This window comes from Pteronotus mesoamericanus, unplaced genomic scaffold (assembly GCF_021234165.1).
Source record: "Pteronotus mesoamericanus isolate MK-2021 breed Mesoamerican mustached bat unplaced genomic scaffold, CSHL_Meso_final contig_52, whole genome shotgun sequence".
Lineage (NCBI taxonomy): Eukaryota > Metazoa > Chordata > Mammalia > Chiroptera > Mormoopidae > Pteronotus > Pteronotus mesoamericanus.
The window spans coordinates 13,535,252-13,561,689 of record NW_026555189.1 but is presented as its reverse complement, the minus strand read 5'-3'; the positions used below and the strand labels follow the sequence as shown (position 1 = coordinate 13,561,689).

General features: G+C 34.2%; 1 protein-coding gene and 1 pseudogene across 1 annotated transcript in view; one reads left to right on the top strand and one right to left on the bottom strand.

Annotated features, from left to right (window-relative positions):
- The window catches only part of TERB1 (telomere repeat binding bouquet formation protein 1), a 31,732-nt gene extending 9,478 nt beyond the window's left edge, over positions 1-22,254 (bottom strand). The window contains exons 1-13 of the mRNA XM_054579080.1: positions 22,224-22,254; positions 20,206-20,316; positions 19,885-20,013; positions 17,849-17,980; positions 16,521-16,581; positions 16,310-16,425; positions 16,088-16,210; positions 11,005-11,157; positions 9,716-9,847; positions 8,627-8,752; positions 7,106-7,260; positions 1,778-2,124; positions 289-356 (exon numbers count right to left, since the gene is read on the bottom strand). Of these exons, the coding sequence (XP_054435055.1) occupies positions 289-356; positions 1,778-2,124; positions 7,106-7,260; positions 8,627-8,752; positions 9,716-9,847; positions 11,005-11,157; positions 16,088-16,210; positions 16,310-16,425; positions 16,521-16,581; positions 17,849-17,980; positions 19,885-20,013; positions 20,206-20,316; positions 22,224-22,254 (1,684 nt within the window). The remainder of the gene's footprint in view (positions 1-288; positions 357-1,777; positions 2,125-7,105; positions 7,261-8,626; positions 8,753-9,715; positions 9,848-11,004; positions 11,158-16,087; positions 16,211-16,309; positions 16,426-16,520; positions 16,582-17,848; positions 17,981-19,884; positions 20,014-20,205; positions 20,317-22,223) is intronic.
- On the top strand, positions 20,392-20,511 carry LOC129075322 (uncharacterized; annotated as a pseudogene).
- Positions 22,255-26,438: the final 4,184 nt, after the last annotated feature.

The following is a 26,438-nucleotide window of genomic DNA, read 5'->3' as shown; positions in this document are numbered from 1 at the left end:
CAAAATGTGAGAATTTTTTTTTTAATAATGTGAAGGACCTGATACTTACAAGATTTATTGTCAAGATTTTCATAAATTTTAGCCCAGAATTACACATCCAGTCATCCCAATGGATAAACAAAAACATTCTGGATTATCAATAAAAGGTGACTGAACATTTATACCAGAAAGAGAGTAGGAGGTGTGGCTTATATTTTAAAGGGCAGATTTATAATGTACATTTTTAGCTATGTTAGTCACCTAAATATATGTTTTCTTGAAAAATCAAAGAAACATTTTTAATCGTACCTGTTACTGGTAACTGCTGCTTTCTATTTTTGACAATAGGATTTGGATGTTTAAAAACATGGTTGTTGCTAAAAGAAAATAGACCAGATTACTAAAAGTAAACATACTATTTGGTGTACGTACAAATGTTTTTGTAAGCAATGGCATGATTCTGAGCATTTGTCAGGCAGAAGGAGCTGGAGCCAGGATCTACCAAAATCTACCAAATTCTGCCAAATAATCTTCCTTCTAAAAGTGAAGTTGAATAAGACTACAGAGGGCAATAATATTGATGCCAACAGAAACATGGAAGAAAGGTTTGAAAAGGAAGAAATGAGGGCCAAAAAAAAGGAATTGAGTGGGCCAGAGGACCGCAGAAGACTGGCCCAAGAACATATCTCACTACTTCCCACTTCCACAACCCCGAGAAATCAATTAAAATTAACATCAGAATGGTTTTAAAAAGGAAAAAAGGGGTGGTAATGATACAATCCATCTCTCTAATACTTAGTTTACCCTGCAATCTTCCCAAAACATAGCAGCATCCTCTTAAGTTTCCTTCCTAGCACAACAACCATCAGAAGAGCAGAATATAAGAAGGGGTTTAAGAAAAAAAGCTACAATCCCAGGTCCAGCCCCACAAGCTACTGCATTTTTGCTGTGTATAATGTGTACTTTTTGCCCAAATTTTTGAGGGAAAAATAAGGATGCACATTATACATGGGTAGTTCTAATTCTCTATCTATATAAATGTTTTTAATTCCTTTATTTATGCTTGTGCATTAAAAAGTATAACTCTAGAAAGCAATAACATCCATATGCAAAATAATACCCTGGAATATGATAATCAGTTTTGTTTCTATATATAACTAAATATATTTGTATATATTTATACAAATAACTAAAAACTAGAATAAAAAATTGAAACTAAAGATTTTTTTTCCTGTAAGTTTAGGCCAAAAACATGGGTGTGCACTATACACAGGAACACATTATACACGGCAAAATACAGTACTTGTGAGGGAGAAAGCACAAATCCTGGAGGTAAGGTGCAGGGAGCAAATGAAAAGGCAAGCCTAAAGCAGTTTTTCACCCTACTACTCCCTTTTATCAAACTAAACTTACCACTGGTTTTGGCCATATTGCTGATAGATTATCAGTACATGCATTCATTGTAAGTTAAGGTATAAATAGGGTTTCACTTTCAGTTTTCTGAGTATCCTTTCTAAAATTCAAATCTGATCCTGTCACTCAATTTAAAATTGTTAGTGGCTCTCTACACCCTGTGAGTTAAAACCAAAATCCTGCATATAACATGCAAGGCCCTAGATGAAGTGGCCCATACTTTCCCATCCAGACTCGTTTCTCAAGATTTCCTACTTTAGGCTCCTCCCAAGACCATGTTTTACCATTTCTATATCCCAGTGCTTAATAGTGGGGCACACAGTACTGCACAAAAAAATTTGCTGAATATATGAAAAAAACTTTAGAAACAATTATTAAACTATACCTTGATGGAGAAACAAAATCTTTTTTTTCAAAATTCTCCTTATGTAAGTCTTGATTGCAGCTTGAATTGGCTTTACATAAAGTCTTATTTTGTCCACTCTCCCTGTAACAAGCATTAACTGGATTTGCACTTTTTACCAGGGTCTTCATTTGGTCACCACTTGCACATGCTGTAGACATGAATCCATGGGATTTATAACTCTGAAGCATTCTAGACTGGCTTTTATCTTTACCTTCTGCTTTGGGATCTCCACCAATACCATCTGTATGGAGGTGTTTCAATGTATTTTGAGTACTTATGTTCATAAATGAAACATTATCTTTATATTTTTCTCTTTGTATTTTTTCCTATAATGTAAAAATGACAAGTAAATAATTTCAAGACAATCCATTTGCTGGATAATCTAATTTATACTCCCTTTAAATAATTTAAAGGAAAAGTTTGTGACTGTTAATAGAATATACATGATAAATGGGGTAATTTACATAAGAAAGAAAAGAAAGTTAATTCAATAAATTATTTGGAAACAACTGGGTAGTCATCTGGGGAAAAAAATAAATTGAATCCATGTCTCACAATTTACACAAAAATAAAATCTAAATAAACTAAATACTGATATATTAAAATGAAATTATATGTGTTCAAAAAGAAAACATGACATTTTAATATTCTCAAGAGGAAGATCTAACTATTATACAAAAGCAATAAATCGTAAAAAAACTAATATAATTTATCACATAAAAATTTTCTTTCAGCTCTGCTAGAGACCAAAAATAATATAAGATGTGGGGTGGGAGGGAAACTCAGAGGAAAAAAGGGCCAGAAGCAAACCAAATAATAATCAAGGCATCGAGAAAGAATATACATAAGCTATATCTTGGGCTACAGTGTAATTTTTTTACTAATGTTTACAAAAATCTACTACAATGAAATATGAAAAAGATCGACATTAGTGTAGAGAAATAGGCAAAAAAGATGAACAATTAGTTCAAAAGAAAGGACATATAAATGGCTCTTAAACATGAAAAAGTGCTCCATCCCACTTATATAGCAAGGTAAACATTAAAGCTACACTGAGACAGCTTTCAACTATGACATTGGCAAAGATCAAAAGCATATGGAGAAACACTCTCATACATTACAGATGGGAATATAAATTGGTACAACCTCTATGAAGAAACACTTCTACATGTACAAACTATTAATGTTATTAACTGCAGCGCTGTTTGTAATAGCTAAAAGTTGAAGCCAGCATATCCTCAATGGAATGCTCTGAAAATGGTTAAAAAAAAAAAAGGAACGAGACCTTCCAGGTAAAGATGATGAATTTAACACCTATACTTATTTTTGGTGCTTCCAAAAAGCCAATTAGAACAGTTTTTCAAAAAAAGGCAAAAACCCACAAGGACAGGAGACATGAAAGAAGGACTAAAGGCAACAAAATTTTGGAAATTGGAAAGCAGTTTGGTGAATAACAACCTACTTAGCAGACTTGATAAACCTGAATCCAAAGCTAACAATGGGAAAAGTCAAGAAACTGCTTAAAATATGCTACCAAGCTCTCAAAAGGCTTAGGAATTGGAGGTACCAAGAACCTATGGGAGGTGATGTTAAAGACAGGAAGAAAGGACTAAAGTCTCTTTAAGAAGTAACTAGATTACTAGGTCCCTACCCTCACAGACACACACTTAGCAGGCATTTGACTAACACCAGAAGGTACTCTCCCTTTCCTAGGCTGAAAATTTAATCTCTGGAGGGGACAGAACAAAGTCTACACAATGGAATACTCCAAGTAAAGCTGAAGGCAGGACACTATTCAAGAAATGAACTAAGCAAATATTTACATACTGAATACTAAGACCACCCCTGCCCCCCAAGCTATCTTTCTCCATTTTGATTCCTGAACACTGAATGACAATCTCCAGGCAGGAGATTAGACACTGGAGGTTCTCCAAATAATGACCTACTTAATCTTATGAGAATCCACAGTCAACAAACTTCCAAGGAGACTTTTAGCATCTGACCCTTAAATATGAGTAGCAACCTAAGATCACCAGAAATCTGAATAAAGCTAGGGACCAAGAAAAAATTAAAACCTCAGAGGAGAAACATGGAGTAGGAAGAACAAAACTAAAAAAAATGAAACAGAAGTGAAATGAATTAAGAAAAACATTTAACAGAAGAAAGTCAATGAAGTCTGAAGGCCATGAAATAAGAATAACATAATTTAAAGGGAGTATAAAGTAGGCTTTGGTAACTGAAAATATGATAGCAGAAGTGAAAAACTTAACAGATTAGTTTAAAAAGTAAATTTGTGAACATTTCTCAAAATGTAGAATAAAAAAGACAAAGAGAGGGGAAAGTAAGAGAGAAATGATTAAGAGGGCCAGTTCAAGAAGTCCAACAAGCAACAAGAGTTTCAGAAAAAGAATAAAGAGAAAACAGGGAAGTAATCATCACAGCATAAAACAAGAAACTTTCCCAGAACTGAACACCAGTTACCAGATTGAAAGGGCTCACTAGGTGTTCAACACAATGGATGAAAAGAGATGGACACCAAGATAACTCACTGCGAAATTTCAAAACATTGGGGATGAAGATTACATAAGCTTCCAAAGAGAGAAAACAGGTAAAACCAAAAGATTAGAATGTCTTTGGATGACCTCAAGAAAAACACTGGAAGCTGCAAGATTGTTCAATGTACTGAAGTAAGGTGATTTCCAATCTAGAATACTTTGTCCAGCCAAACTATCAAGTAATTCTGAAGGCAAAATAAAGTATTTTCAGATTTCTGAGTGCAAAGTAAAAATATTTTCAGTATTTTAAATTCTCAAAACCTTTACATCCTATGCACCCTTTTCTCAAAAAGCTACAGAAGAGCGTACTCTATCAAAATGAAAGACTGACCTGAAAAAGAGAGGACGACATGGGACAAAGGAAACAGGAAATCAAACTAAGAAGGGTAAAAAGAGAATTTATAAAAATGATGATGGAGTATCTCAGAGTAACAGTTGTGTACCTGGCATAAATGATGTTCCAGTTATTAGTTTATTGCTTCTCAACTCCAAACCCATCCTTCTTTGCCCTCCATTGTAAAACTAAAACTAGACTGTATAGACCACTATTCTATGGCTAGCTTAATGTTAGAATCTCCCATTAGAATGTGCTAGAGGAACAATACAGGATAAAAGAGAAAGAAAGGACTTTTTCTCCTTTTGGTGTTCTTCTGGTAAGTGGAGGCAGAACTGCACTATAAGAAATGTTAAAAGAGGATCAAAATTCCTTTTAAGTATAATTGTGCATTGATTCTACTCCTATGTATTTACCAAAGACAAATGAAAATGTACACTTCACACGAAGAAGCATACACCAATGTTCACAGCATTTTATTCATAGTTACCAACATTTGAGCGCAATTGGAGGGTCCATCAACTGGTGAATGGATAAACAAGTTGTAGTATGTTTGTGCTATTAAATATTACTTACCAGTAAAAAGGATCAAACTATTAATAAAACATTGGTGAGAATAAAAAAAATATAGTAAGTGAAATAAGTCAAACACAGAAGATTATATATGATTCCACTTATGTAAAATTATAGAAAAGAAAAACTAGTGACAGAAAGAAGGTCTATGATTACCTGGGCCTGAGTATGGGAACTAGGAATGTCTGCAAATGGACACAAAAAAAATATTAGGGTGAGTGAAATGATCTATATCCTGATTGTCCTAATAGTTACACCATTGTATAAAATTGTTATAACTTAAACTGTATACTTAAAATGTGTGATTATCATTGCATATAAATATCTTAATAAAAATATTTCAGAAAACAAGGAGACAAACATGGCCCAAATGAATGAACAGATCAAAACTCCAGAAAGAGAGCTAAGCAAAATGGAGATAAGCAATCTATCAGATTCAGAGTTCAAAACACTGGTTATAAGGACACTCAAGGAACTTAACATGGACCTCAGAAGCATAAAAAAGATCCAGTCAGAAATGAAGGATTTGCTAATTGAAGTAAAGACCAATTTACAGGGAAACAACAGTAGGGTAGATGAAGCTGAGAATCAAATCAATGATTTGGAGTATAAGGAACACAAAACAATTATGCAGAACAGGAAGAAAAAATAATCCAAAAAACTGAGGATAGTAAAAGCAGCCTCTGTGACAACTTCAAGAGGTCCAACATTCGCATCATAGGGGTGCTGGAAGGAGAAGAGAAAGAACAAAAAATTAGAAAACTACCTGAAAAAAACAGTGAAAGAAAAACTTCCCTAATTTGGTGAAGGAAATAGACATGAAAGTTCAGGAAGCACAGAGAATCTCAAACAAGATGAATGCAAAGGGGCCCACTCCAAGGCACATCATAATTAAAATGCCAAAGGTTAAAGATAAAGAGGGAATTCTAAAAGTAGCAAGAGAAAAACAGTTAGTTACCTACAGGGGAGTTCCCATAAGACTGTCAGCTAATTTCTCAAAAGAAATTTTGCAGGCCAGAAGGGATTGGCAAGAAATATTCAAAGTCGTAAAAAGTGGGGACCTACAGCCAAGATTGCTCTACCCAGCAAAGCTATCATTTAGAATCAAAGGGCAGACAAAGAGCTTCCCAGACAAGAAAAACTAAAGGAGTTCATCATCACCAAGCCATTATTATATGAAATGTTAAATGGACTTATTTAAGAAAAAGATCAAAACTATGAACAATAAAATGAAAATAAATACATATCTATCAACAATTGAATCTAAAAAACAAACTAAGCAAACAAAAACAGAGACAGAATCATGGATACAGAGAGCGTTTTGATGGTTGCCAGATGAGAGGGTGGTATGGGGAAATGGGCAAAGAGGTGAGGGGATTAAGAAAAACTAATTGGTAGTTACAGAATAGCCATGGGGATGTAAAGTACAGTAAAGGAAAGGAAGTAGCCAAAGAACATACGCATGAGCCACGGACATGAACAAGGTGTGGGACTGACTGAGGGCATGGTGGGTCCTGTGTGGAGGGATCAGGTGGGAAGGATTGGGCCAACTGTAATAGCATAATCAATAAAATATAATTTTGAAAAAATCTAAAATTGTTTAAAAAATGTTAGATCTCTTGACTCTGTCTACCTACCATGTGTCTTATTTTTTTAGTTATCAGTTCCACTTTTTAAAAATTTTTTCTATATTCAAAGATGATTCAAGTATTATTACTGAACTTTAAGTTTAAAAACATTAAAATTTAAAAAAAAACTTGGCAACAAAAATCTTTTACCCTCCACCCTATATTTTTGAAAAATACTTCAAAAAAGTTCTATATTCTTTGAATCAAAGAAACCAACCTCATTTTCTTCCCTTTCAAGCTGTTCTATTCTGTGAAGAATTTCCTTTGCTTTCTTCCAGTAGTCTTCAATATTCTTCTCTTTCATATTTATGTCTTTTAATTGTTCTGCTTCATTTTCATCAAAAGGTTTTTCTCTTAGAGATAATTTCTCAGCTTTGTAATATGGAGAAAAATAGTAAGTTTATCCATTACTAGAAATGCTTTAACACTTTAAATAAGAACAATTTCATACCCCACATCTCTTTCTCTAAATTTTACCCTTCTAGACTACCTCAACTGCCCAAGTGGTACTGAAAATAAGTGGAAAGCAAATGCTTGGCAGAGGCCCAGGACCTAAAGAGTCATAAAATAGATTTTATTCTTCAGAGATATAGGAAAGAGAACAGCATGAAAATATGTTATGCCAGACACATAAACACTCCCAGTTGTATAGATACTAGTTTGGAAGCAGTTTTTTAAAAACAGTTTTCATAAAGTAGTTCCTTCCTATAATCTCTTAAAATTTTTTTTTCATTTGTTGCGGCAGCAATTTTTCTTCCACAAATACCAAAATCCTATTCATGGCCATTGCCCTTGGTGCTCCAGTCAAATTGGCTATCAATTCCTTCAATGCACCAGGCTCCTTCCTATCACAGGGCCTTTGTGCCTCATTGTTGCTTACCCCTGAGATACTTGCCCATGACAAATTCCCTTTTTTTCACCTAATTAACTCTATACATTCAGATCTCAGCCCAAGAATTACTTCTCCCTGAAGACTTTCCTGTTCTATGTCTAGGTCATAGTCCTCTGTTACAGAACTCCAAGATCTGTGCTCCGTCCCTTCTAAACTCTTAGGTTAATTTATAAATAATACACTCATTTTTTACGCTACTCAATTACTATCTATTTCTCTAATTAAACTATGTTCTATGAGTGCACAGATTGTTTCTTATCATTGTATTCCTAATGCCTAGCACAGTGCCTGTTAAATAACTGGCGCACAAGCATTTTTAAATAATTAAGTAAATACTTTGCATTATGATTTAATCATGTTACCTGTAGTCCTCAAATTTAAGTCTTACAACTAAATTTGTCCACACTGCATAAAATATGTGAATTATCTATACTGTTGCCCTCTTCTATATCGGTTTTCTATATGCTGAAACACTCTGTCATGTCCAAATTACATACTCCACTCTTCAGATGTGAAGAGGAGCCTGAGAGCTAAAAGGGCATGGCTCATCAAAGCAGATATAAATTCCCCTTCATAAACTTTGGTTGGTTTTTTTTTTTTAAGATTTTATTCGTTTATTTCTAGAGAGGGAGGAAGGGGAAGGGAAAGAGAAAGAGAAGGAGAGAAACATCAATGTGTGGTTGCCTCTCGTGCACCCTCAACTGGGGATCTGGCCTGCAACCCAGGTATGTGCCCTGACTGGGAATAAAACAAGCAACGCTTTGGTTCGCAGGCTGGCACTCAATCCATTGAAGGAGACCAGCCAGGGTTGGCTGGTATTTTTTTTTAAAGTAACAGTAAACTTACTAATTTTTTTGCAGTTGAAAAGGACAAAAGTGGCAGCTTTGTTTAGTTCATCATTCTGAGATTCAGTTAAGGCTTGTATCATGAGTGGAAGTCCATTGTTTTTAAAAAGCTCATATTGATTTTCTTCTGTAAAGATATCAAAAATTAAAGTAGAACATAGTTATTTTATCATAAACTACATGAGGTCATAATTCTTCTTTGTGATAATTATGAACATAGTTCCGATTAAAGAAAAACAAATAGTTTCAAATTATATTAAATTTAGGCAATAATTGACATATACAATACCTATGTCTCATAAGTAATGCTCTCTGAAATGCAGCCAAAGAGTAGGATCATGCCTCATGAGCATAAACAAATGCTCTTGCTTGGTTTTTAAAAAGGTATAGTTCTCAATAAAACCTCAATAAAAAATAAATCCTAAATTATACAGAAGTTAACAAAAAGAATAAAGAAATAAACTAATGGAGTAAGTTGAAAATGAGGAAAGGAAGAGAGTAGGAGCAAGAGAGCAAACAGAGGAGAGTGGAAAAGTGGAAGGCAGAGAGAGGAGACTGGAAGAAGAGAGAGGGACAGAGGAAAGAGAAGAGAGTTGGAAAGGAAGAGAGTGGACAGAGGGAGAGTGGCAGGAGAGTATGGAGAGGGAGGACAATGGAAGCAAGGATAAAAAAGAGAGGTGAGAATGATAGAAAAAGAAAAGATGGGACTTTTAAACTTTTTCAGCAAAAGAGAACGCGATCAGATGTGTGCAGCATTGTTAAGAGTGGATGGAAAAATGGAGATGGAAAGGAACACGGAGCAATCTATTGCAATAACATTGGTGAGTGACGTGAAGGGGCTGAGGGCCTTTGGAGGGTAACACTGAAATTGGGTAGAAAGGGATATATGTAGGGGGAAACAGAAACAGAACCACAGGTCTCAGGGACTAACCACCATGGATTAGGAAGGATGAAGAATAAAATTTGGGGCCTGAATGACTGGGAGAAAAGCAATATTTTTAAGTCTTTTACATGACTAGAAGGGGAAAAAAGCAAAATTATATTTCCACTTCACTGTTTTAATAAGCATACTAAGTAAATCCAGTATTACCACAAGCCTCTGTGCAATGACCAAGAGTAAGAATGATGCTGAATTTTTCTCCGGAATCCAGACTTTCATGAAGCAGTAATGCCAGAAGTTTTGAAACAATGTGATACTTGGATAGTACTTCCCCAAAAGTAGCTATTAGTATAAAAAAAAAAGAAAAAAAAAGAGTAAGTATAAAGTTAAAACTTGTAACTATACATATACATATCTTACATATACTATTTTTCAGACCTTATCCTAGGAGAATGATCTTATATATCTATATAATATCTAATATATGTGTGCATATATGGGTAAATACACATAAATGCATTGTATTACAAGGGTGGCTTATATATAGCCCTCATTAATCCCTCTTCTCACATTAAATATATTTTACTAAAGCAAATTTTTAAAAGTTATTTTCTTAATTATCCTGCATAATGTTGGCAATATGAAACATCCCTAAAAGCTGAATATGCTTATTCCCACCTTATACACCTCTTCTTATCTAGATTGGGCAGTCAAGACCTTCCTACATAACCAATTCCTGCCTGTCAACGAAATACACTAATGGCAATGATTCTACTAATGTTAATGCAGTGAAGTACATCTGAAGCTGAGTAGTGACAAATTTCAAGAAGTCTGCCATTTTAAACTATACTTCTCATAGTATTTTTAACAGAGTTCACCAAGAACCTAACAATAATTATATCTATAATAAGGCTGTCAATTTCTCAAAGGACTATACCTTAATCATGTTTGCATCTCTAGAGCTCACATAGAGCCCAACTCATAGCAGGCCTTCAATAGCTGATTTTTAAAAATCTACTTATTTTTGAGTTATTGAGTTGTTTATTACTAACTTTATAGATTATCATTCCTTGGTGTTTGTACAAGTGAGAAGCAGCAATGGGTTCAACTCTGGTTCTGTCACTACTTACAGCTGGGAAAGTCAGACCTCATACTCACCAGAAAGAGGCATACCTTATCTTTTTATATAATTAAAAAAAATCTGTAGATAGCATTTGCCATTCATCCTGTCTCCAAAACGTCCCTTGATTTCTCATCTAAACTCTTTAATTTATTGCCATTTTTCAAATGAAACAAGGTTTAGAAATGAAAGAATCCTTCATTACACTTGAAGTCAGAAGACCTAGATTTGAACCCGTAGGGAAGTTACAACCTCCATGGTAAAATAAGGAATTAGACTAGACAATACTTGCTAGTGTTCAAGCTACCATCTCAACACTCACCATGTTGAACTCAAACAAAATGCAACTGTAGAAAAATTACTACGCATTTTTACTCACAATTATCAGCAATACATGCATCCACTGTCTTAGTCACCACCACTGCAAGTTTAGCACTGGGAAGAGTCTTGTGTGAATCAGATTCCAGTTGCACAAGAACTTGAGACAATACATCCAGTCCACCCACAGATATAAAGTATTTCTGAACAAATGCTTAAGAAATAAAGTAGAACTGTTAATACCCTAAACAAAACAACTGCATGGTTTCAGTCAATCAATCTGCACTAAATATAACATTAACTTGACTTTTTCAAATAGTCATCGCTCGATATCCATAGGTAATTGGTTATAGGATGCCCCCCACCTTCACCCACGGATACCAGAATTCTCAGATACTGAAGTCTTCTATATAAAATGGATTAGTATTTGCATATAACTTATGCACATTCTCCCATATACTTTAAATCATCTCTAGGTTACTTATAGTACCAAATACAATGTAGGTGCTATAAAAATAGTTATTATACTGTATTGCTTAGGGAATAATGACAAGGAAAAATGTCTGTACTGCTCAGTATAGACACAGTCATCATAGGCCTAACTACACAGTACACATCAGCAACAAAAGAACTTTATTTTTTGAATATTTCATTTTTTTTATTTATTGACTTTAGAGAGAGGAAGGAAGAGAGAAAGAAACATCAATTTGTTGTCCCACTTCTATGCATTCATTGTTCAGATTACTTCCTTATGTATAATACAGTATTTTTTTTTTCTTGTGTGTTAGGTATCTCTTTTGCTTCCTTTAGTGAGAACTGGTATATTTTGCAAGAATGACATTATTAACTCAAATCCTTCAACAGAGCTATAAAGAATAGATTCATTGACCTAGATTGGTATTCCAATTAACAAGTTGCCTGTTTTCTGAATTCCAACATAACTCATTCCTCAGATTGCTTTAATCTACAAACAGCAAAGTAATTTAACAGTTCCAAAAGTATACATGTTTCATCCATCTCATTTAAGCCTATGTCTTTTACCTCTTAGAGCATAAAATTATAACATATTGAAAGTCATGACAACTACTTCAAGCAAAGAATCAATGGCGTATATTTTAAAAGTCTGAATTCTTTTGTTCCCCTGCTGAAAATGATTCTGATCAAAATGAATCCGTTAAGTCCATGCATTCGATTGTCTCTAAAGCTCCTATTCCAGCAATGTGCTTGTAACAAAAAGATACATGGGCTAATGATTACAATTGTGCCATAAACCTTCTTCCTGGACTACCCCAATACCACAAATTGAACCAAGATGTTTTAAACACAAAAATTACTTTTTGTATTGTTCCGTAAAACACAAAGATCTTAATCTAAAAAAAAAAAAATCATGTTCAGAATTTTCTACATTTGAGAAAGTAACTGTTAGGAAATGTTATTTAAGAATAAGTAAACATATTCAAATTGCAGAGACTCCAAAACAGGATTCTTTACTACAAAGTATTTTCATTTTTAAAAACTCGAAAAAAGCACCAAACAAAACAGAAACAGACTTGTAGAAATAGAGAACAGACTGATGGCTGTCAGAAGGGAGTGTGGTTAGAGGACAGAGCGAAAAAGATGAAGGGATTGAGAAGTACAGGTTTGTAGTTAAAAACAGTCATCGGGATGTGAAGTACAGCATAGGAAATATAGTCAATAATATTGTAATACCTATGTATGGTGTTAGGTGGGTACTGAAAATATTGGGGGAACACTGTAAATAAAGTGTATGTCTAACCCTATGCTGTACATCTACAACTACTACAAAATAATATTGCATGGAAACTGTAATTGAAAAACTAAAAATAGATACCTTCTAGAAAAAAGACCCTAAACCAAACTACACATAAATTTTGGAATAATTGAAAATATAACAATTATTATTAAAATTAGCATATTAAAAGACTTGAAAAAGTATTTTTAAATGCTTAGATGAGAACAGTACTGTGTTACCACAGAGATTTTTAGTTTATAGCATTAAGTAATGAAAATTCAGACTTATCAGCAGAATATCCTAATTTATATTTGTACACTGAATACTTCAAATGTCTCCTAGTTTATATTTCATACCAGTTTGCTGAGAGTAAGGAGGTCCTATAACTATTCCTCATCCAAATTGGCTTGTAGAGAAAGAGGAAATATCAAAGCATCATGGACATAGATTGCAATTTTTGGAATTATAGAGATATGTTCCTTTGCATGTGAAACATGACTGCTTGAAACATCTGAATAGCTATATATATACCAGTAATGTGTGACAAAGTTCTAGTTGCTCCACACCCTCAATATTTAATATCATTAGCCTATTTACTTTTAGCCACATTAGTTGGTGTGTAGTAGTGTCTCCATGAGGTTTTAGTATAGATTTCTCTGATGACTGATTTTGAGCATATTTTCAAATGTTCATTTAATATTCGTATCTTTTTTGGTGAAGCATCTCTCCAAATCTTCCCTATTTTTTAATCATTGGGTTGTTTTTTGACTTACTTATTCTAAGAGTTCTTTATATATTCAGGGTACAAGTTTCTTTACCGGGTGCACATTTTACAAATATATTCTCCTAATCTATGGCTTGCTTTTTCATCTAAAGGGGATATGTTTTAAAGAGCAAAAGATTCAAATTTCAGTGAAATCCAATTTCTCATCTTTCCTTAGTCGCTCATGCTTTTTTGCATGCTAACAAATCATTTTCTACTCCCAAGTTGCTCCTATGTTTTTGTCTAGAAGTTCAACAGTTTCAATTCTTACACTTTAGGTATATGGATCATTTCAAGTTAATTTTTGTATACTGTGGAAGGTAAGCATTGAGATTCATATTTTGCATATAGATATCCACTTTTTCTAGCACCAATTGTTGAAGACTATTTTTCCCCCACATAGAATTATTGTGGCACCTTTGTAGAAAATCAATGACCATATGTGAATGGGTCTGTTTCTGGGCTCTCCAGTTTGTTCCACTGAGCTAGTATGTCTACACTTTTAACAATGTCATACTTTGATTACTTTATATTATTAAAATCATGTAATGTAAATCCTACAATTCTGTCCTTTTTCAAAGTAGTTTTGACTATCCTAGCTATTTTGCATTTCCATGTAAAGTTTAGAATCAGCTTGTCAATATCTACAATACAAAAAAAGCCTTCTGGGATTTTAATGGGGAATGCCATGAAGCTAAAGATGAACTAATGATTATAGAGATGAATTTGAGAAGTGACATTCTAACAAATTGGGTCTTTAATTTATCTCAGCAATGTTTTATGGTTTTCAGCATATAGACATTGCACATATTTCATTAAATCTACCTCTTAAGTATTTATTTAGATAATACTGTAAATGAGCTTAAGGTCTTAATTGTTAGTTGCTAATAGATAGAAATATTGTACAATTGATTTCTGTATATGATCTTGTATCCTGCAAACTTGGAAAAATGACCTGTTGGTTCTAGTAGCTTTTTTGTAGATTCTTTGGACAATCATGTCATCTATGAATAAATACTAAATTTTCTTCTTTCTTTTTGATCTCTATGAGTCTTATTTCATTTTGTTGCCTTCTGGTACTGGCTTGGACAACCAGCAAAATATTAAAGCAGTGAGGGGACCCATTCTTCTTTTTTCCTGTCTTAGGGGAAAAGCTTTAAGTCTTTCATGATTAAGTATGTTAGCTGCAGTATTTTGTAGAGACCCTTTATTACATTGAGGAAGTTCCCTATGGTTATTAGTTTACCAAAAGCTTTTGTCACAAATGTATGTTGAATTATGTGAAAAAGCTTTTCCTGCATCTTTTGAGATTATTGTAGGGTTTTTTTTTTCCAGTCTGTGAAATTTTCTGATGTTAAACCACTATTGCATTCCTAGGATAAATGCCACCTGGTCATGATATAGTTACCTTTCTATACGTATTGCTAGATTTGATTTGTTTATATTCTGTTAAGAATGTCTGCATTTATGTTCATAAAGTATATTGACCTATAGTTTTCTTAAAAGGCCTTTTTCAAGTTTTATGTGGGAATAATGCTGGCCTAAAAAAATGTGTTGGAAAGTGTTTCCTCCAATTCTATTTTCTGGAATGATTTATGTAGAACATTTTCCCTTAAATGTTTGAAAGAATTCACCAGTGAAGCCATCAGGGCCTGGAATTTCCTGTTTAAGGTTTTAAACTAAAAATTTGATTTCTTTAAAAGATATAGGAATATTCAGGTTATCAATTTCTTCTTGAGTGAGCTTTGGCAGTTTGTGTTTCAATTTGTCCAATTCATGCAAGTTGTCAAATTTAGTGGCATAAAGTTTTTTATACTATTCCTTTATTTTCCTTTTAATATCTGTTAAAATATATAGTGATGTCACATTTCATTCCTGATACTGGTAATTTGGGCCTTCTTCCTTTACTTCATAGTTAGTCTGGTTAAATGATCCATTTTATTTATCTTCTTTCAAAGAACTAGCTTTTGGTTTCATTGAATTTTCTCTATTCTGTAGTTTTTTTCCTATTTCATTGATTTCTGATCTTTTTATCATTTCCTTCTTTGTGCTTACTTTGAGTTTAGCTTGGTTTGTTTCCTAGTGACGCAGGTGGAAACTAAAATAATTAATCTGAGACTTTCTTCTTATGCAAGCCTTACAGCTATAAATTTCCCTCTAAACACTGATTTTGCAGCATCCCACGGTTTTATAATGTTGTTTTTCAGTTGTGTCATTCAGTTAAAAATATTCCTAATTTCCTTTATTATTTATTCTTTCACTCAAGAGTTTTTGTTATTTTGTCTTGATATTTTTAGTGCTAAGTTGTTTAATTTCCAGATATTTGAGACTTTTCTATATGTTTTATTTATTTCTAATTTAATTCTATGTGATCAGGGAAAACATTCTGAAGATTTTTAGCTTTGCTGTCTAGTTTTGTTTTGTGAAGGTATTTAGGGAGATTCAAAACTATGCTTCCCAATGTCTTCCTAACAAATCTACTTTTATGATTTTCCTATTTGTGATAGTCTAAATACATCCAAAATGACCCAACTAATTGGAATAAAATTATTCTATTAATTCAATAGGTTTCTATTATGTTTTGAAATAGTTTCTTCAAGTAAAACTTAGGGAATAATGAATACGTACTGTTATTTGCAAGAGTGAGTCCAATAAATGAACAAATAGGGCGAATTATCTCAGGTATCATGCAATTTATTAGCCAGTCATTAGCATGTGGAAAAAGTGAACAGCAAAGCATTTGATTTTCATCTGAAAGAAAGCAAAGTTAATCATGTTTTAAAATATTTGGAAAATATCAATTTTTATTTTTTATCTTTATTTTTATATTTAAATATTTGAAATAATTACCATTTTGAGGATTGTTGACACAGACACACAGGGTACTGCACACTGATGACCACAACTGATAACTCTGGAAAATATTTTTATCTGACAAATTCAACTCATAATTTGAAAGAACTGTCCTATTAGGTTAGAAAGTAAAGGAAGTAAATTAATACAAATGTGTTAAGGTCTTAAATAATAAATAATTAGTAATGAAAAATTTATATTTGCTTACTTGAACAACTGAGACAGAACTTTAATACAACCTGTTTCTCTCACAAGTGTTTGTCCAGTCCCTTAAAAGAATAGACACATATTGCATGAAATAACTTTTGTTTATAAATAATTCTGCAGAAATGGAAAACATTTAGGTACTTTTTAATAAGTAACTTTTAATTACTTTAAACTATTATAAAGTATAACAGAATTACAATAGATAAAATCTAACCAAGATTATAAGAAATAATTACTTAAGCTTAGAGAATGACACTAAAATTTCTTTGAAAAATTACAGAACACCTATTTTGAATGGTTCCATGTTACAATAACAAAATATGTTCCAAAATTTTTAAATATTTCAAAATAGAGCCCTGAGGAGTGTGGCTCAGTGGGACGGGCATTGTACTGAAAACTGAAAGGTCGCAAGTTTGACACATCGCACATGGATATTTTTCTCCCTCTCTTTCTCCCTTCCTTACCCTCTAAAAATAAATAAATAAAACATTTTAAAAAATAAAAAGAAAAATAACTCAAAATAGAAAAAAATCTAAAAGCATTTAAAAAGCTTATAAAATTTCTAACAACTTGAAGATTTAAATAAAGCAATGTTAAAAAAAATAACCTTAACCTGAGCAGTAAGTATATAGGCGCACGCTATAATATTTTTGCAACTTTTCTGTAAATCTAAAATTATTACAAAACAAAAACTGAAGTCCTGGCTGGTGTGGCTCAGTGGACTAAGAACCAGCCTGCAACTGAATGGTTGCTGGTTCATTCCCAGTGAGGGCACATGCCTGGGTTGCATGCCAGGTCCCTGGTTGGGGGCATGCAAGACGTAAGCGACCTATGTTTCTCTCTTACATTGATATTTTTCTCTCTCTCTTTCTCCCTTCCTTCCCCTCTCTCTAAAAGTAAATAAATAAAGTCTTAAAAAAACAATAAAAAAATTAAAACTGAATAAAGGAAAACTTTAGCCAAGAGCTACAGAAAATTTATGGTCATTGCTGACTGATAAACACTGTATCTAAATGGCCAATGTAGTGAAAAATCAACCAACCTAATTCCTTAAGTGCCTCTCTTTTGCTTTTAAAGCTGTTTCTTTTCATTGTTAGCTAACAATACAAATCACTTTACTATTTGTTAAAATTAATAAATATCAATCCATTAAAATTACTAAATATTGATCAATTAAATGCATGCTATTAATTCTTAAAGCTCGTAGTTCTCAGAAGACAATAAGAACAAAAGAAATTGATATAAAAACTAGAATAAAAGGGTTAATAATGATTGTTCTGACTTATTATTTTTAAAAAATGTTTTTACAACATAAAAGAATGTACTTACTATTATTTGAAACTAGAACCAAAATAACATAGACAGACATTCTTTTCAAATTTGTGTTTGAATCATTATTGGATAAGAACCAAATTAAGTCTTCAAACAATTCTGAAGTGCACAAAGTCTGCTGACAGTAAACTGAAATATAAAAATATAATTTTAATTTCTATGCATAGCATAAATCAGATATCCTTTCATTGACATTTATTGGTCATATAACAAAATTTCTGACAGACTGATATTCAATTAACAGAACAAAGAAACAATATCTTAATTAGAAATATTTGATCTATGCTCTAAAAAAGGCATCGCAGTCTCCTAGAATTTCCAATAAAAACCTAATTAAACAAAAAATTAAAATGTGATGAAAAAGAAGATGAGTAAATAACAAAACATTGCAAGAGAAAAATTTAAGAAAATTCAGAAGCCTGCTTTAGAAAACAGAGGGACAAAGGATACTTGTGCTATTTCTTAAGTTATTTTATAACTAAAAATATCTTTCCAAAAAGCAAAAATGATACCTACATGACAGTAGGAAGTTTTTTTGTAATAATCATATAAAAAACAAAATTTAAAAAAATAATTTGAACACAGAGATATAATCAACATTTTATCCAGTGTCTAAAACCAGCTATTAGACTCTCTCTCAAAGGCAGAGATAATGTCTTATTTATCCCCAATGCCTAGCACACAGCTTGATTCTTGACAAGTAATAAAGAAATATTTAATGCATAAAAATTTAAGAATATAAAGCTGATTAACAAATCGATGGTTTAGATTCAACCTCATTTCAGGTATGCTACAGAAAAAATGTTTTTGCCAACATGAATTTATATAGTCAGAATGTATTTATTCATATACAAGGTGGTGGTTGTAGGCTATCTTCATCTTTTGATTCAAATACTTGAATACATAGACAATGAACAAAATATAAAAACCAATTGTAGACCCACAGTATATGAAAATTCATTGTGATGATGGTACTATCTAAAATCAATGTGAAAAAAACCCTACTTTTTAATACAGAATGTTAGGATAACTGGATTGCCATTAAAAAAAAAAAAAAAAAAAAGATAAACTGGCCCTGGCTGATATGGCTCAGTGAACTCAGTTCCAGCCTGCAAATCAAAGGGTCGCCAGTTCAATTCCCAGTCAGGACACATGCCTGGGTTGCAGGCCAGGTCTCCAGTAAAGGGTAGGTGAGAGGCAATCACACACTGATGCTTCTCTCCATCTCTTTCTCCCTCTCTTCCCCTCTCTCTAAAAATAAATAAATAAAATATTTAAAAAAAGAAAACCTGGAGTTATTCATCATACTTCTTGAAAATTAAAAAAGGATCAAAAATGTAAATGTAAAAATATATCATACAAATACCAACAGAAAATGTGGGTAGATTCCCCTATAACCTGGGACTGTGGAAAACTTTCCAATAGCTTAAAATACAGAAGCAAGAAAGAGAAAGAAGGGTGAATTTTATTTTCATCAAAATAAAAAACTTATGCATGGCAGTAAAAAATAAAGTGAAAAATCCGTTTTCAACTAATGCCAAGGAACATTGTGAAAGATTTTTGAAATGGACGAAAATGACTACTGAATGTCCTATCTAGCACACCCTTCTAGATTATCTGTGCCTTTTAATGTCTTTGTGTTATTTCACAACTCTTTAAGAGAAAAAAAACTGATAGTAATGCAAGTTACTCTTGTCAACAGAAATCCAAAACATTTCGGACAGCAGAATTCAATTAATTATTGCCGTGCAGATATTGACTAGTTATGTGCCTCTTTATAAATCTATTTCAGCATTCCTAAATGCCTGCATTGAGTTTTGCCATTGTCTTTAAAACACTTGTAACATTTTACTGATTCCTTCACTAGTTAGTAAGTTAAATATAATCTTCAGCATACATTAATTTAAATAATTAAAATACATAAACTATCCAAACACATAAAAAACAAATTTAATTTTAAAATTAAATTAGGAGTTTGTTAAAGTATAACACAATTGCTTGAAGGATAATGAAATAAAGTTGTTATATTTTACCATTTTTTTCTCCAATAGTTCCTAATGTATATAAGGCTGCTTCTTTTACCATGCTATGTTCACTTGACTTCGCAAGATCTTTTACAAACACCAAACCACCAATTTCCCGAAAATATAAACCTGCATTACCTGTAGAATATGCAGACAAAAAAAATAGAAATGTCATTTATTATGATTATTCTTTTAAGAATAAAATAAATCACATGAACATAGTAATATAACATGTAGAACAACTGACTGGAAGAGGAAGAACTATTCATATTTCATGTCACAATAGTAAAGAACTAGAATTATAGATAAAAATTCATTATCATGTCTTACTGTTTTGTTGACAAATTGAATGAATAGTGACCAAAGCTTCCTTTTGTGAAAAAGGGTTGTCCATTTGATACTTCAGACACTCCAATAATAAGTTCAGGTCAGTCTTCATTTCTAAAGAACAAAAATTTCACAATTTGAAACCAAACATTTCTTTTCAAAGAGTAACCATTTAAATTTCACTTTCTTTGCACTGCAGAGTTTATTTCTGCTGGGTGTTCAAAGGACAGTGCGATATAAATTCAGTATCTGGCATCGTTGGTTTTCTTGGCTTTGCGCATGTTAAACCTGGTATGTACTGATACAGTATTAAATAAATAAATAAATAAATAAATTTTACTTTCTAAATACATATCTTCATGTTCATTTTTAAAATAAATATGCTTTACTTTTATAGTTAACAAATGATAAAGACATATCAAAGAAATATGTTTCTTAAAAGAACTTGAACTTCTTAAAATTATTTGATCTTCCCCTTTCATGAAATGTAGGAATAGAAAATCAAAATATTAGGTGCAACTTCATACCTATAAGTTCAATGACTTAACTGAAATAGACAAATTCTTTGAAAGACACAAATTACTAAAACTCACCCAAGAAAGAGATAACCTAATGCTATCTCCTTGAAGGAAATTAAATCCAGAGTTAAAAATCTTCCTATAAAGAAAACTCCAGCCCTGGCTGGTGTGGCTCAGTGGACTGAGTGCTGGCCTGTGAACCAAAGGGTCGCCAGTTTGATTCCCAGTCAGGACACATGTCTGGGTTGCGGGCCAAGTCCCCAGTGGGGGGCGCTTGAGAGGCAGCCATACATTGATGTTTCTCTCCCTCTCTTTCTCCCTACCTTTCTGCATCTAGAAATAAATAAATAAAATCTTAAAGAAAGAAAGAAAGAAAGAAAGAAAGAAAGAAAGAAAGAAAGAAAGAGAGAGAGAAAGACTAACTCCAGGTCAATTCAGATGGCTTAATTTGTAAATTCTTCCACATATTTAAGGAAGAAATAATACTGATTGTACAGACACTGTGGACAGTTGACACTGATGCTATGAACCAATCTTGCTCACAAAACATTCTTCTAATGTCACCTGGCTATCATCTCAAGACCCAAACGTTTCTCAATACCTAAACTATATCACAAGCTATGGTTGCTTATATGAACTAAAAAGGATTCCTGACCACAAAATGAAGAGGGCAGAGCACAAAGACCAAGGTACTGAGCATAAAAACCAAGATGGCATGTGCAAAGAAAGACCATGTCCCAAAGGGCCAAGTGCAACAGAAAAGTAACAACCATGCCTAAAAAAATAATTTAATCACTCCACACCACAGCATATAAATACAGAAAGTGCCTTCCCTGTTGGGGAGAAGGTGTCATTACAACATGAGCTCACCCTCTCCATTCTTTTATGAACGAAGTTTCTGCTCTGCTTTACCGAACTCAGTCTTGTTCTATTGGCACAAACAGTACTAGGCAGAAAGATCCTGATTTGGATTCTGGACCTGAAGGGTCGGTAACACTAAGGCCGATTTCCAAAATATCACATTACATTCCTGACTCTCAATTCACCTCTCTGAAATGTTTTTCTCAGTTTTTTGAGGGCCCTCTTCCTCAGCCAAACCCTTATGTGATGGTGTGCATTAAGGGGAACACTCTTCGCCATTCTTTTCTTTTTTAGTATTTCCTCTCTGGTTAATCGCCTCTATGCCCATGGATTGAATTTCCTTCGTTCTGAAAATAACTCTGAAATCTTCCAGGCGTACTTTGATGGTAGTTCTCTCAGGTTCCCAACTTTTCTATCTACCTCTATTAAATCAGCTACCATATGCTATTCTAATGATTAGCATGCCTTTTTCCATTAGAATGTCAGTTTCCTAAAGTGAGTGTGACAGACACAGAGTAGATGCATGATAAATATTTATGTAAATTGCTGAATTATTCTTTCATTTTCATTGTCAGATAACCTGCAGTACTGTCCACAAATATATGAAACTAATTCCAGACATATGATCCATGAATTTCTCACCCTGTATTTTCTTTGTGTCCTCACTTTCCATGTTTGTGTTTTCGTTTTACTTATATTTCACCTGTAAAATAAAGATATTTTTTCTATTTAAATCAATATTTAAAATATAGATATTGTATTATAGAATTGTATACTTGAAATTTATATAATTTTATTAACCAATATCACCTCAATAAAATTAATAATAAAATTTTTTTTAAAAATACAAAACATTTCCATCACATACATACATACATACATACATATTTGAGAATTCCAGAATTACGAATGCAAAGGATCAGGGAAAGAATAGTTTTCTAGAAGCCAGAAGAGCAAGGACTGAATCTATAACTTATTAGATATGTGCTACAGGGTGTGCTTTAGTTCTCTGAGGCTCAGTTTCCTCACCTGTAAAATAGGAAGTTCCTACATCACAGAGTTGTATTAAATTTGAAAACGTACAGGCATTCAACATACTTTATTAAACAAACACACAAATGGTTGGTTAACTGAATCTACCTGATCCTTTTCTGGTCCTTCATATTTTATTATAAATTTTCATTACATCCTTTCAGATTGGGCATCCTTCCATGAATCAGAAGTTTCAAACAGATAATACACATGGTCTTTAAAACTGCATTTCCTTTTACAAGCTAAGCTTAATACTAAAAGTTTTTCTAACCGATGGTTTTTTCAACATAGTATTTCACTATTAAATTTAAATCTTTGTTTATGTATTATTTGTTAGAAGAATTTTTAAAATAACTGGCAACCCTGAACTAACCTCTTTCTTATATGCTTATTCTAAAATGCTAAACTGATTTTTTAGAGAAAATATGAGTCCAATTAACTTCTTTGAGCAATAAATCAAGATTCTCAGAACTCTAAAATTCTTATGTACTTCAACACTACATGGTTAAAGGGAGATAACAAACTATCCTTTCTAATTTTTAATTTTCACTTTCAAAATGATAGTAAAATTCCTGCCCTGGCCAATATGGCTCAGTTGGTTGGAGTGTCGTCCCATAAATTAAAAGGTCATGGATTCAGTTCCCCATCAGGGTACAATGATGTTTCTTTCCCTCTCTCTGTCCCTCCCCACCTCTGAATTCAATGAGCATGTTCTTGGGTGAGGGAAAACAAAAAACAAAACCAAACAAAAAACGTTAAATTCCCAAACAAAAAAATTTCAAATATATGTGAGAATCTTTTACAAAGTAATATACAAATATATACTAGTTTTGCCACTTTTAAAACCTAAATATTCCATTTAAAAATGAATGGTTAGGCCCTAGCTGGTGTGGATTAGTGGAGTGAGCGCCAGCCTGTGAACCTGTCACCAGTTTGATTCCAGTCGGGCACATGCCTGGGTTGCATGCCAGGCCCCTGGTTGGGGGCTTGCAAGAGGCAACCAATCCATGTTTCTCTCTCACATTGATGTTTCACCCCCTCTCTTTCTCCTTTCCTTCTCCTCTCTCTAAAATAAATAAAAATATTTTTTAAAAAATGAATGGTTAAGCATATTATAGTACATCCACAGGATATTGTTTACTCAAAATGTTTGAAACCAAGAAAGAATGCTTCTGTTACAGAACAGCAACAGAACACTTGTTGTCTTTAGCTGGTGGTTCTATGGTGTTTTATTTCAGTTTTCTATTTTTCACAATTTTTATAATAAATGTTTCTCATGTTCCATAAGTCCTATTATAGGCCAAGCACTGTTCTATAAACCATATAAATATCTTTTTAGTCATTACCACATCACCACAAGGGAGCTATATGGATGAAGATAGATGAGGAGAGGGTAAATAATTTGCCCAGTTCAAACAGCCAGTAAGTGCCAGAACTGGAATGAGAACCAAGAAAACCTGAAGCCAGGCCTGACACTCTTACCCTCTAGCAGGGATGTCCAACCCGCGGCTCTGGGCCACATATGGCCCAGGGTGGCTGTGAATGCGGCCCAACACAAAAATCGTAAATTTACTTAAAACATTATGAGATTTTGGGTGATTATGTGTCTCAATGTATTTAATGTGTGGCCCAAGACAACTTTTCTTCCAGTGTGGCCCAGAGACGCCAAAAGTTTGGACATCCCTGCTACAGTCTTCTATATATAAATATACATTACCTTTGAGCAAATGGGTTAAGATTTGGGGAGAAAAAAACTAAATTAAAAAACAGATTGTTAAACAAATGAACTACTGTATCATTAGTGGAGGTTTTTGATTTGTGAGGGAGTTTAAGGAATATTTAATTAATTTATCCTGCTTTGTAATATAATTTTGTTTTAAAGAGGGAAACAATTTTTTAAGTCTGAATGTCTTGAAATTGAACTCAATTTCAAACTGTCAAAATATACTACCTTGCATTCCTTTGTCTTTTTTATACTATTTTCTAATAAATGGTTACTTTGCACACTAAAATCAGGTGAAGCTTACCAAGTACCTGAATTAATACAAGTCATCTATTCACTAGCTAAGTGCTTAAAAAACATCCACAGCAAAAGACAAGTTACAACTTTTAAGGGACTGATAACTACAAAATTATATTTAAAATTATAAAATAGACTACTCCCAAGGACAAAACATCTGCCCGATTCACTTAGTGAACAGATGCAAACTGTAATGAACAACATTTCAAAATTATTTACTGAATTCTCACAGGAAAAAAGGGAGGGTTTGAGTCTAGATAACAGGAAGAAACTATCCCATTTACAGGTTTAATTCATTCTCCTACCAAAATAGTACAAACTAAAATTCAAATTAAAGCAAGAAAACTAGCTGAATGTCACTAGCTGGACTGGAAAATGCTGACATGAAAAGCTTTGTGAAATGTAAGTATCACTCCAAAATACCAGAAATGTAAAGGACATCTTTCTTTTTTTTTAAATCCTTGCCTGAGGGTATGTTTACCGGTTTTTCAGAGAGAGAGGAAACAAGAAGGGGGGAAGAGGAGGGAGTAGGGGAGAGAGAGACAGACAGACAGACAGACAGACAGACGGACATCCATCGGCTGCCTTGATCGAGGACTGAATCCACAACCTAGCAGTGCCCTCCCTGCCCAGGGGTTGAATCTGCAACCTTTTGGCTCCACGGATGACACTCGACCGACCTCGCCACCGGCCAAGGCGATAAATGATATCTTTCCGTGTAAGGCTGGCAGGGCTGAAAATCCCACCATTACATGCCATCACTAAATTGTTGACAGTGGATACCAAGCCTGGACTCATACAAAGCGGAAAACTCCCTCTACAGCAGAAGAGACAAGGGATCAAAAGCCCAACAATATGCAAACACGCGTAATATACAATAAATGTTCTGCTACCAGTTAAGTATGTTGAGAAATAACAATGAGGTCCAGAAAACAAGCTGAGGGCACCAGGAGGCGGTTCACTCTGCGGCGTTAACACTCCCAAACTCGGGAGACCGGAGCAGCCCTTTCTCATAAATTCTCCTCACCCCATCCCACTTGCACAGGTAAACACGCGTGATCTTTCCAAAGCCCACCCAGTTTCCCGAATTTCCGCTCAGAACTCCGAGGCCTGGCTCACCTGAAGAGCCGGCAGAACTCCTTTTAAAGAGCATAGGCGGTCCCTCAGGATCTTCTCAGACCAGGTCTCCAACTCCTGCGAGGGACCCCGGGCGCTGGTTAAAGGCCCCACAATCGGCGTTTCACCAGCAGAGGGTGGGAGTGAAAATCAGCCTAATAACCGTGCCCGCCCCACGCTGAGGAACACGCGGTCTCCCCGCGGTCTGCGGAACGACCTCGCCAGTGGTTCCCGCCCCTCCCCTGCATCAGAAACACCTGGCGAGGCGCCCGCGGATTCTGAAGTACAAGTGGGTCCAAAACTGCCAGGCCCTCGGAGCCGGGCTAAATGGTAGAAGCCAATGCTTTGTCCCTCCCACCAGCTGCTGTGGGGACTGCAGCCGGGGTCTGTTACCTCCTCAGAAGGGTCTCTTCCCGCACGCTCAACCCAACCCCTCACGTGGGCCGATTAGTAAGTGGACACCGGGGCGTTTTGCATCATTGCCGCAGTGAGGGCCACCTGGGCCTGCAGGCCACATACTGTCTTCTACATGAGGTAACAGAACAGGACTGGGGCAGGGGCTGGGGGAGGACCCGAACACGAACAGGCACGGAGCTAGGGCCTTTACCCTCAAGTCTCGGCGCTCTGAGTTCCCGCCCTTCATCTCCTGCCTACCACGACGCAGCCCGTTTCCCACCCAGAGGGCGAGG